Genomic DNA, 13081 nt, shown 5'->3' on the forward strand with positions numbered 1-13081 from the left:
AAAGAAGAAGGGGGGAAAAAAAGACACATTAAAAATGGGGAACTCTAACTGAAAACTAAAAATTAACACAGAAGAAAACAGGCCTTCATTTAGAACTTAGAGCCTTAACGTTGAGATTCTATTTTTTCCTAAACATAACAAATTTAAGTTGTCCTGCTAGGTCTTAAGTAACTATAGCATCACAGGTAAGCTCTTCTCTAAATAGGGAGCATTATTAGAACTAGCTTATCATAAAATCTGTAAGCAATGAGACTTAAGAGTTAGGAGTCAACAGCGTCTTTCAATAGAATTCAATTCCTTGCCCACCAGCTGTAATCATGTAATACAATTCATATTTTTAAATCAATGGAGCTAGCCAAGAACAAGAACAAAACAAAATAGCAAAGAAATACAATCACTGTGCAGAAATTCTCAGAATACATGCTACTATAACCAGCAATTAACAAACATTTATTTAGAAACAGAACTGGGAAAGAACTATTTATGATATTCATAAGCCTTTACCAAGTTAACACGAAGGAACAAGAGATGGTCGGCTATTATTTCTACATCACCACAGTGTACTGTAACAAACTTCCAAGGAAGAAGACTCCCACGGCAAATTTAATGCTTCCAATGAAAGCCAATAAGCCTGTTCACTAAAGACATGAGATCATTTTTAGAAATGAAGTTACATTTTCAGTCCTGCTAACCAAGCCAGAGGACTGGTACTTTGAGGAGGGAACCAAATTTGAGAAAATTATTTTCCTTGTTCTCTGTATTGAAGTTTCATTTGAAATCCAAAGGACATTTGCAAACACAGAAGATGGCATTCTCTGGGGAGAACAGCCACATGGAATAGGGAAATTCACTGTTTTCAAATTTACTTGACATACACAGTGAGAAAAAGATGGCGACAATAAAAATGTCATCTCGAAAGTTCTGGGAAGGCATCTTAGACTCCATGACATGAAGTGCAATTCTGCAAGAACCATAAAAGAAAACAACAAAAAATTCTATCTCTTTGCACCCCTCCATGCCCCTGCCAGAGCTGGGCCACTCACAGGAGTCAGCATTTGAATGCTTTCAGCAAAGTTCCCAATGAAGGCCATGATGGTCATCTTCTGCATGAGCCTCTCAATTTTACTGAACTGCATCATGAACCGGTCTTCATCCGACAGGTTTTCCAGGGGCTTCCGTTCCCGCTCATAGAGCCGAAGCACTTTTACCTCATTCTCAGTTGGCAAGAACCTCATCAAACATTCTACAAAGTCTACAGGCAAGGTCTTCAAGTCAAATCTGAAGACAGAAGTGGACATGTCAGTGTTAGAGAGAGAACCTCCTCCCCATCTGGTCCAGCTCATGGATGAGCTGATGTCTGCAGGAGGCTGATGTCTACAGATGTGAACATGCACGCTGGAGCTGGCTCCTGACTATGCATCAAGGACTTTCACTGGTCCTTCCTGGAAACCTGGACCACAACTGCCACAATCAGTTTTCAGGCTACTAGTAGCTCTAAGCCTCTGGAAACCACCAATAAGTGACAGGAGGAAAAAGCAGAAGGAAGGCTGAACGTCTGGTGGTTAAGTGGTTCAAGGACATTTTTTAGGCATGTGAAATACTGCTAATTAAAGAGATACAAATTATATGCATGATTACAAAATATCTGGTGAACTCTGTAAACGATTTCAAGTAGACCAGCAAGTCTGGGATATTTTTCCTTGTGTTTAGGAAAAATGCATCCAAATACCTATAATAAATGGATGTTTCGCTTAAATGCTCACATCCATTCAAAGAATACCAGGTCTTTGTGGACATATGCTCCATGTGAACTTAAGAAGTATGTGCTACTACCTCTGTTTTATTCTCTGGACAAACTCTGTTCAGCAAAACAGAATTACATTTAATCATGACAAGCAAAATAAATACAGACTAAAAACCATAATCCATACTAGGTTTCAGCACCAGAAATCAGAACAGAATCTCTGATCAAAATTTATAAAACATCAATGACAAATTAGCTCCTAAAACATCTGATAACATCCTTATCATATTTGAAAGTTACCACAAGTGAAAGAGTAGAAAAATTCTTCTCACAGAAGAGTAAATAAAACCAATGCCATCTCTGCAGTTCATAGATTTAAAAAAAAAGAACTAAACTTGGTTTAAAATGTCCGAAAAGTGCTAAGGAGCAATAGGAATCACATTCCTATTGTTATGAATTAAAATATGCATCTGTATCCTATTTGCATCTGGCATTGAGTTGAATCATTCCACAAATGCCATCAAATTTGTACTCAGCAAATCTGGATAAAATTCAGATACTCCACAGAAAACTGACATTTTCTCCCTTTTCTTAACATCTGCAATACTTCTCTCAACTTTCCTCTTATGTAAGTGTTGCTGTAGGCATATATAAGGGAGCTGCTGCTGCTGCTAAGTCGCTTCAGTCGTGTTCAACTCTGTGCAACCCCAAAGACGGCAGCCCACCAGGCTCCCCTGTCCCTGGGATTCTCCAGGCAAGAACACTGGAGTGGGTTGCCATTTCCTTCTCCAATGCATGAAAGTGAAAAGTGAAAGTGAAGTCGCTCAGTCGTGTCTGACTCTTAGCGACCCCATGGACTGCAGCCCACCAGGCTCCTCCATCCATGGGATTTTCCAGGCAAGAGTACTGGACTGGGTTGCCATTGCCTTTTCTGATATAAGAGAGCAGACCAAGATAATAAATGATGTCATGATCCAATTGTTGTTCTTCTAAGACAACTACTCAATCTAATACGGCACCCCCCTGGGCCATTTCTGGTCCACCATTTCATCCTAAATTTACTAAGACATAATCCTCCTGAATGCCCTGAACTTACACATGAATAGCTTTACATATCTCTTCAGCAGTCTTTCCAGCTTTCCTTAAAGTGATGGCAAGATTTTTAGCCCTGTTTGCTTCTAGTAATGTCACTTTGTTCGATCCTTTCTGCGTTATCTTCTGTTTGCTTGAAGAAAGATCAATGGCAGGACCTTGGGCTTTTGTCTTAAATATTTCCTCAAATTCATCCACATTTAAATCCTGAGTTGGAGAGGAATGAAATAAGCAAATTAGACCATACTTAAAAACGAAGTCAGGAAGCCACCATTTGGATAGTCTCTTAAACATCAAAAAGGTTACTTTTTCTACCAAGTATAATACTTGTTTTTGGCCACGGCTTAACTCTATTTCACTATTTGAACAACTGATTCCAACCAGTTAATTCAACTGCCTTTCAATTACTGGCTTGTAGGGATGGCCAGCACAAACCAAAGCTATCCACCAAACCAACTACTGGGTGTGATTATTGAGTCCTTTTTTATTTACAGTTCAATAGAAGGTTTTTATGCCCTTTTTATAAATTAAGGGCAGAGACTGTGTCACTTTTGTCACATACAGTGAAGATGTTCAAAACTATTTCATTTTAATGTCACTTGTTAAACACAGTTTCAGAACCACCTTATAAAAGAGCATTCAATTTTATTCTCCTTTTCTTCTTTTACATCAAGACACTTAAAACACTAGCTTTTATGGCTGAAATGTTCAAGTTAACACAGCACCCATCCTGGCTTTGCTGAACAGAGAAGGTCCCTTGTTTCTAACCAATGAGAAAGATACCTCCAGAATTCGTTCGTCATCAATTTCGTTGAAGACTGTGCCATTGATCTGGTTTGGCTTCAGGGCAACCCAGTTAAAAACTGGCATTCTGAATTTCGTCTTGATTGGCTTCTTAATTTTCACAGCTACAGAGGTCAGAGAGAATGCAATGAAGATTCCACCAAGACCCTTGAGAACAATCAGACAACAGTCCTTGCAGATGACACTCTAACCCTGGAGGAAGACTGGCAAGAGGTGGCCAGGTGTTTTTAAATATGGAAAACTTCATACAACGCTTTGGCCAGAGCAACTTGAGGTCTTCATTTGGCTGACTGATACAACAGTGTATTAAAGAGGCCTAAGCCCTGGGCTTTTTACTTCTATTTATTGCTTTAATGCAGGCAACTGGATGGCTGAAAGACAGTCACAGTGTCAAGACAATGCTTAGCACAAAGTGTCAGGGAGTGAAAATTATTCTTCATGTTATTAGATAGAAGAGAGGGCAAATACCCTGTGTCATTTGGTTTGACATGTGTGAACATGAGTGTAATTTTGACATCCTAAATTTCTGGCTCTTGAACATTTATTTAGGAAAAAAAAAAATCTTCAACGATGATCAGAGGCTGCAGATAGTATCTGCCTAAACCACCAGGAATGAAAGGTCCAGAAGGCTGCCTTTCAGCCACAGCAACACAACCCTATGGATGATTCCAGTCACGGGGATTATACTGGCTGCTGAGTTATTCCAAACAGACTAAGGGCCATGCATGTCCTCAAACAGAAAATGTATAAGAAGACAAAAAGGGTACTTAGAAATGGGGGTTTGCATTGCTTTTGTGAGAAGGGCTGCAGTCTCTGCCCCCTCTTTCGAGGAGCAACGCCTCCCCAGGAGTCAGCTACCTGCAACTAGAAGGTAAGAAGGCACTCATCAAAAACACTGGAAACCTCTTAATAGAGAGGAAGGGTTCCATCTCTGAGGGGATGGGAGGTGGGGGGTGCTAACTCCTCTTACTTTGGGGAAATAAGCTAAAAAAGATAATCCACTAAAAATTCCATTAATTAACTACACACCATATAGCAGTCTTCCTAAACCAACTAGCTATAAATATTCACCTTCCAAGTCTGTCTCAGGATGCCCACCACACTATTTGGGAAGGCAGGGAGAAGAAGGAAGTTCAGTCAGTACAGAATCAAAGAAATGCAACACACAAGTGGGCTTTTACCTGGCTGCCTGCCTGACTGCAATAGGGGGGACGGACAGTGCCTCTCGTTCCTCCAGAGTTACGAAGGCCACGGAAACAGCAGGAATGTCATCTGACAGATCCACACAGAAGCATGCAGGGACACAGAAACACAGCTTTCGCCACGCCAGGCCGTCCACCCCCAAATGTGACACCTTAGTCCCCACTGCCTGATGGCGACCACGTTTGTCAACACTGCCCGGGAAGAACCATGTCTGCCAGGGGCCGAAGGACCAGAACTCCCTCCAGTCTGGCACCTCAACAAAGTTCAAGGAGAAGAGGTAGGGGTTGGGGGGCAGGCTGCACCTTCCCTTCATAACCTGAGGCGGCCAGGTCAGCATCACCTGTTTCCATCATCCCTCCCAGGCCGCAGGACACTCCCTACAAGTCACTCCGTGGGCAGCCATCCTACTTCTAACTCTTTCAGCAAGATTAGGAATAAGCCTGAGATCAGAGCACAGGCAAAAAAAACATGTTCTCTTCAGAAAGGTTGTCCTGACCCTGAGGAGGTGGGGAAGGGGGGATGCAGTTAGCAGAGGAGGGGTCATTAGGTCACCATGTACCCCGTGCTCCCAGTGTTCCGGCTCTAGAAAGTGGCTGTGTGTGTGTCGGGGGGTGGGGTGGGGGAGTGATGGTATTCTGTGGAGACAGCCGGGCCCCAGGTGGAGGGGATGACCAGCACCCAGCTTGCCCTTGTTCTGGGGAGGAGCTTTTTTCTCTCCCTCAGGACAAATCTAAAACCCTTCCAGAGTTGAGGCCCGGAGATCCAACTATGAAAATAAAACTAGAAAACAGTCCTCTTTCCAAGGAGAAAGGAACATGGTGCTTGAAGTCCAGGATGTCTGCCTAAAGGGCCATAACCTCTTCTACAGATTCAGCTGAAACATGGGTAGCCCTGGAACCACAACTGCCAGCCGGCACCGCGCCTCCCCATGGACACAGAGCAAATACAATGGCTCGATGGGAGATGGGGGGATGTCACGGCACAGTGTGACCCACGGGGACACATGGCAGACACTCAACACACTCAGGGAGGAGCAACCTACAGAAAAGCTTGATGGGCCCGTCTTTTGTGGAAGCAGAGAGAACAAAGAAAATACAGGAAAAAAAAATATTAGATATGGTTAGCGTCCAGCGGCTCAGCAGTTCACATACTCTTAGCAGAGAATTCCACGCTTCTGGGACACATTTCACAAGGCAGCGCAGAGCCAAAAATTCATTTCCATTCAGTCCTGCCTTAAAGACACCCTTACTATATATTATTTTTAATAACTCTTTTTTAGAAGAGAGGAAAAGATGATTTCATTACAGTGGTCCCAAACATCCGTATTGATCTGTACCAGGTATTCCATGAGATCTGAACAATTTTTTTTTTAATGAAAAAAATAATCAGCTGAACTCCCAATTCTCATTGTGAAGTTTGAAAACACATTCTTCCAAAGAGACAGCAAAGGGTACAGACCACCCAAGGGCCTGTCATCAACTATCTGACTGAGAAGCAAGAACCAGATTGATCCAACAGATTTCAGGAGCCATGCCTTACACTTTGAATGCATGCTTCACACTAATAATACTTTCTCTATAAAATGCAAAGCAAAGTCAACAAGATAAACTTAGGGACCTCCTCCTGGTCCCCTGACTTGGTCACTAAGAACATATTTGCTGATTGCCTACTGAAGAACTAAGACATCCAGTTGCCTGTAGATCCAGGAGCCTAGTGATGTCACAAGTCTCTGGCTTCCGGGGAGCCCCTGGCGTATCATCTCAGCTGTCACTTGGCTCTGTGGGGACATCCTGGTTCTGTCTGACCTCCTGGTTTCAGAAAGAGCGCGTTACTGAACACACTGGCAAAGCAGCCAGTAGCCCAAAGCAGCCCTCAAAATGGGCTATAACCACTAAGTATTAATGGTCAAATTAAGGGTGAGTAATGAAAAGAGATTAAAGGCCTTGTAGAAACTGCCCGATCCCAAGCTATCAAAGACTCACAAGGATCTCATAATCCTTACGTCTATAAGAACACCTTATTTATAGCTGTTCAGTGGGTGCTCATGGCACTAAAGAGGACTTTCTTCAGTCCCACATCCAGTCCTTCGAAGTGCACAATAAGGGGACAACCTCCAAATGCAGCAACCCCGGCAGGAGCCGTGAACGATCGGCTGGACACAGAGTCCCACCGTAAGACTGAGGCAAATCACCAGAGCCAACAAATTACAAAGATGGGGTAGGAGGAAGAACCCAGGCAAAACATCTAACCTGAGAGGCTGAGACTCATTCAGCAGGGAGTCCTGGACCTGCACACCTCAGCCTCGTGGCTCTTCTCTTGGCCAAGGCAGTTCTGAGGTCCAAGTCGGAGCCCAGGTGAATGGGAGTGGAGGGTGTACTGCACATTAGGTTCTACCAGAGAGAAAGGAAGCAGGACCACAGGAGAGATGCCATGGTGACACGTCTCACGGTGAGCGCTCCTGGAGCAATCAGCCCTGGGCCCAGGTGCACACAACAATGACAAGCTTCCACAACATCACTGAAAACAGCCTGTTGATGCAACAGACTCCTGCGGTTCCTTAAGAGGTCTTCTGTTTTCTTATGTTTCAAAATCCAACAGTCTCAATGTGACACTCCTTTAACTTTTGTCCTTCAGAAGCAATAAAAGTTCAACAAGAAAGCAGCAGATGAGGAAGATCTTGAAAAGTTGAAATAAGTCACTGGTTTACTGCCAACACGACTCTGAACAGGCATCTTGCATGACAGTTTTATATGAACAGGGGTGGTTTGCTGGTGTTGAAAAGGGCTTTAGTCACTAGGATGAATTAGTCCTAATGACTGGCCAGTCCAGCTGCCGATGGCACAGGCAGGCTAAGAGAGAAAGGCTAGGAGATGGCCTATAACTAAGACTTGGGGCGAAAGCCTCTGAAAACAACTGCAGCCTTGGAAATGAGACCACTAGAGTGCTAGTTCATTGGAAATAAGAGACCTCACGAAGGGACTGAAACAGATGAGGAAGCAGAACTATCCAATGTTACAGGGATGGCTCCGCAACACTCAGAGCAATTCCAAATGGCAGGAAAACAACTCTGAGGGAAAACGGCTTGCAATATTTTAGAAAAGAGTAAAAATTCCTTTTCATGAGTCAAAAATAAGAACTTAAGATTTCAAGACATTAGAGCAACTCTCTTGCTCTCAAGCCACACCGGCCCCGCCTTACTTCTGATGAGGGAGGAAATCCACACCCTGTCCTGGCAGCAGGAGGACCACGTGCATCATCAGGAAGCATCTCAAGGCAAGAAGATACTGCTGGTGGGACATTTCCCTTCAAAACTTAATTTTGCTAAGTGAATTGTGATGTCCTCAAATGCTCGGAAGAAATGCCTGGAAGCCCACATCAGGCAGTTACACAGAAAGGCATCTTCCTCTTTCACAGATGCCACTGAAAATACCTTCAAAGAAAAGAGCCATAAGCACTGGAAGCACACACGCGGTGTCAGAGCTTGGATGGTCCTGTTTCCTGAGCCCATAAAGATCCCTAAGAAGGTAACCTGTCTCTCTTCCCTTCTCTAGGTGGAGAGAGAGAAGGTGGGAAGACAGATTGGAACTTCCACAACAAAGGCTACTGAGAGAAAAATGCCACCCCTGCACGACAATTTCCCCTCTAGTGGCTATATTAGCGGAAATGGTCTTACGTTAAGAGGAGACACGTGATTTTAGAAGAGACCTGGAATTGAAAAGAATGCCTCTAACTCTCTGGAGGTAAGACAATCGACTATACGTATTGAATATCTGGTTCTTAAATCTGTGCTCTTACCTGCTAATCCTGAGTTGAAAACCACTGTGGGTGAAGACGTTCCGGGCAGCGGGGGTGCAGAGGGAGGAGGTGGGGGTGGCAAGGGAGGAGCAGGCAGGGTATCGGCTGCGGGACCCGGGAGAGGGGGAGGGGGAGGAGGGGGAGGCGGGGGCGGAGGAGGTGGGGGAGGGGGAGGCGGGGGTGGCATAGGTGGTGTTGCTGGACCATTTTGCACTGGCAAAAGAAAAGAAACAAATGGGCTTTTAAAACAGAGGAATGGTTTCTCCTGCAACATGCCATGTGTACATAAAGTAACTGAAAACAAAACACTGAAAAGGACAAATGTTTTGTTTTTTTTTTCCTCCAGACTATAAAATGTCCTCAGTGACAAATGGGGAGTATTCTACAGCATATGAAATGAAGGACTTACAACTTTAATCTCAAAATGTAAGCAGTTTTTAAAAATAAATAAAAGAGCATGCAAACAAAAGCAGGCAGAGGACATGAATTAACAGTAGGTAAAAAAGAAGAAATACAAATATCCCAATGTGACCTCAGTTCTCCTGCCAAGGCTTCTTACCTGCTTCAGATGCATCTGACGACAGAGGTAGTGGAGGGGGAGGAGGAGGCAGGGGCCCCGAGGAGGTGGCCCCCAGCATTGGTCCCACGGAGTTACCCACTGCCCCTTCGGACCCTGTGGGCAATGCACCAGAAGCCACGACAGGGAGTATAGCGATGTCCCCATCCCCTTTCTTCTGAATTTTAATGGTCCCTTGTTTCTCCAGCTCATGAATCTTTTTTTCTAGGGTAGACTGTCTTTGAATGGCTTCTTCTTTCTCTTTGACCATTTTCCTTAATGTGTGAACCTGGGTATTTGCATCTTTGTAGATTTCCTGCAAAAGAGGCCATGGTCAAGAGTTTGTCTTCACATGACATCCATACGTATTACCATTAGATTGGCAAACTGAAGGTAAAGAAAATGGGGGAAAAATTTAAAAAAAAGAAGAAGAAGAAAGAAAAAGGATACTTATATATAAATATAGAAAATCTATGGAATTTGGCCAGAACCTATAAAGTCTCATTGTTATCAACTGTTCACTGGTAATGCATGCAATGCATGCATTCTAGCAATTGTTACTGTTAATGTAGTTCTTTCCTTTAATAAATACAGCTAAGTCAGTTTTCCCCACAGGTGAAGAGGAAAAGGGCAGAGGTAACCCAAAAATAATTTTATAGTTGACTTGAGAATATCCTGAGGGTATTCTGGTAGTACAGCATGTTTTCCTTTTAGTTTTGTTAAAATTCAATTGTACTCCTAGATACATATCAGCTAACAGCAGACAAAAGGTCCCTATATCAAACTTGGATAGAAGTCAGACTGGGATTAAAAATCTGCAAATCATGGAATAATCCACTCATGAGTAACCAGGGGCTGACTGTTTTGAATGGATATTTCTGGCCTTCACAATGCCCCCTTGACCAAGCTGAGTCCAGTACAGCAATTGTAACCTTTTCCCTTTGGTGATGCAGTTAACAAAACAGTCCAGTGCTGCCCTCCACTAATTACTTATTTCTGTCTAGGTTCTTAGCAGAAAACAAAGAAGTCACGACTTTTAATTCAAAGGCTGTCCTGGTTCCTTTTCTAAGGGGCCCACAGAGGCTCCAGTGAAAGGATTTTATGGAACTCACCCTCTGGGCCTGACACACGTGATCTCTTACCACAAACCTCTAGCAGGCAGGGAAACATTCTTCACACCCTGTCTATTATTAATAATCTGAGAGTCTGAACTTGAATTGAGGCCATATGCTACAACTTTGTCTCGATGCTGTGCCAGAAAACAAATTTCCTAGAGTTAACTGTGGGACCTGTCAGAATATCAAGCAACACACATAGACATGATAACCATCGCATAAAATGTGCCATGTCATTAATGGGGGCATAAAAGCCAGCCATTTGCCTAAAAGCCTTCCAGGCACTTTGGTGTTTTTATGTTCAAACACATGGATGGTACCCCATAAATACCTGACCTGTAAATAAAAACAATGCTAAAGCCAAGCAAAATAGCTGGGATTATCTGATAATAAAATGGATTGATTTTACTTTTGCCTTTTTTCTTTCTCTCTCTCTCTTTTTGGTGAATGCCAGTAGGTCTTGCCTGTGTTGTGATTTCACTGTTTCCAAGGCAACCACCAAACCTGGTTTCAAGCAGAAGCAAAGCAAAGAAATACAAAGAAGTGCAAGGTATAATAAAAATAAATAAGTGGCATGAATTAAATCCATGCTGTGTTTTTCTTTTCAACCAAATGGGTGATCCACAGAATCCACTCAGACTTGTCCAGATGGGAAAATATTGTTGCTCCCAATACCTGTGATAAGGAACTAGTGAATCCCTAGTATCTGATTGCACACACATATAAAGACATACTCTGACTATGAGTTACTTTGGAGTTTTACCTCTGAAATGGTTCCAGCAAATACGCTACATCCATGCATCCCTCTGCCGTGACCATGTATGTGTGCATGCTAAGTCGCTTCAGTCATATGCGACTCTTTGCAACCCGGTGGATTGTAGCCTGCCAGGCTCCCAGCCCATGGGATTCTCCAGGCAAGAATAATGGAGTGGGTTGCCATTTCCTCCTCCTGGGGATCTTTCCAACCCAGAAATTGTACCCATGTCTCCTGCATTGGCAGGCATGTTCTTTACCACTAGTGCCACATGGGAAGCCCGTGACCATATCTGGGTTCTATCTACTGGGCTAAAGCCAGAGCTGGTTCCCCACAATGCCCATCTGGGGCAGCTGCCACCATCACACTTACCCGAACAACATCCAGCTCCTTGTTCCTCTGCATGAGCTGTTTTTCCAGTTCCACAATCTTGGACATGGCTTCATTCTCTGTGTCCTGCAGTTTTTCCGACAACTGTCAAGTTTAGAAAGGAAAGATTTGTCAGGACACAGGATCATTCTGACCAGGTCCTTGGCTTTCAGAAAGCGGAGCTCAGAGACATGAGGGGCCCCTCAGCGTCCTGCATGTGTACCCCGAATTGTTTTCTGAAGTTGTTAATATTTATAAGATGGTCCTGAATACAAACTTGTTTCTAACAGGAATTCATTTACAAGGAACTCTTAACAAAACTCATGTGTCAGCTCCTTAGTGCTTCCATATACATAATGTGCCAATCTCCATTTCTGCAGGGGCCCACAAGAGTAGAGAATAGTGGGTGAGGGAGGTGGACTGGTCACCTTTCCCTCCCTAAGAAAGGGCTATTAGGCAAAAGGTTTTGAAAACTGTTGACTGAGAAAAGTTGGTTCTGTTACTTTGAGTTATCAGTTGAAAAAATACTACTGCTTGTTTTGACCCAAATTATCCCAAAAATAAAAGACATTTGGACATGCTTAGTTGCTCAGTTGTGTCTGACTCTTTTTGACCCCATGGACTGTAGCCCACCAGACTCTTCAGTCCATGGGATTCTCCAGGCAAGAATACTAGAGTGGGTTGCCATTTCCTCCTCTAGAGGATCTTCCAAACCCAGGGACTGAACACATGTCTCCTGCATGGCAGGCAGATTCTTTCCCCACTGAGTCACTGGGGAATTTCAATAATAAAAGTCATTTTGGAGGGGTAGTTCAAATAAACAGGTGGTTACTACAATAGCAGATTATTTAAGTAGGGTCATGCAGTGCTGGCTGAGGCTTCAGAGAAAGATGGGATGAGCCATCAATGAAACAGTTACTTTTCACATAAGGCTCTAAAATTGGGTGACTTCTGATTCCTTACACCTCACTGAGAATAATAGCAAGTAAAGAAAATCAGGGAGGAATGATGAGGCGGGAGAGTGGAGATTTACTGCTGACCAGGTTTAGAATACAAGATTGGGGTGGTCAAAAAGTTCGTATGGGTTTTCCTGTAACATCTTATGGAAAAACCCAAACAAACTTTTTGACCAAACCAATACATATTTTAAGAGAAGAGACAAAAAGAAAAGAAAAAAAAGGAAGAGCCTGTAAATTCTCTTTCTAAGCAGGTGCCAACTAAGTCAGCACAGCACTTAATAAAGGGAGGGGTTTTGGCAACTTGGCCATGAAAATTCCCCTTTTCAGACAGATGGGAAAAAGGGAATGACATGGAACACACACATATGAAGATATACTAGGAAATGCAGGGGAAAATAAATGCACTGTTCAGAGAGGAAAAACCACATCTCTCCAAAGAGACACAATCCATTTCACAATCAAGGGCATTTTCAATCAGAATTCAGCAAAAGAATCTGGTCTTCACAGTGTTTGGGTTTTCAAGAAGTACCATATTTCTGTTCATTATACTAAGAGGACACTCCTTGAAAGAAATGGGTATGTGGGAAAATTTGCTGATTTCCTTGAAGATGCTACTACTTGAGATGAATCTATAGAACCTAAGGACCCATGAAGCAGGAAGGTGAAGACCCACATCATAAGGTCACTGGA

General features: G+C 43.2%; 1 protein-coding gene across 5 annotated transcripts in view; it reads right to left on the reverse strand.

The window, feature by feature from the left end:
• The window catches only part of FMNL2 (formin like 2), a 327350-nt gene that overhangs the window by 16573 nt on the left and 297696 nt on the right, over positions 1–13081 (reverse strand). For all 5 annotated transcript variants that reach the window (XM_043894012.1, XM_043894009.1, XM_043894011.1 and 2 more), the window contains 6 exons: positions 11436–11537; positions 9198–9510; positions 8639–8851; positions 3620–3744; positions 2841–3043; positions 1044–1278 (listed from right to left, as the gene is read on the reverse strand). In XM_043894012.1, coding sequence (XP_043749947.1) covers positions 1044–1278; positions 2841–3043; positions 3620–3744; positions 8639–8851; positions 9198–9510; positions 11436–11537 — 1191 coding nt within the window. The remainder of the gene's footprint in view (positions 1–1043; positions 1279–2840; positions 3044–3619; positions 3745–8638; positions 8852–9197; positions 9511–11435; positions 11538–13081) is intronic.

The sequence above is a fragment of the Cervus elaphus genome, chromosome 33 (genome assembly GCF_910594005.1).
Source record: "Cervus elaphus chromosome 33, mCerEla1.1, whole genome shotgun sequence".
Classification (NCBI taxonomy): domain Eukaryota; kingdom Metazoa; phylum Chordata; class Mammalia; order Artiodactyla; family Cervidae; genus Cervus; species Cervus elaphus.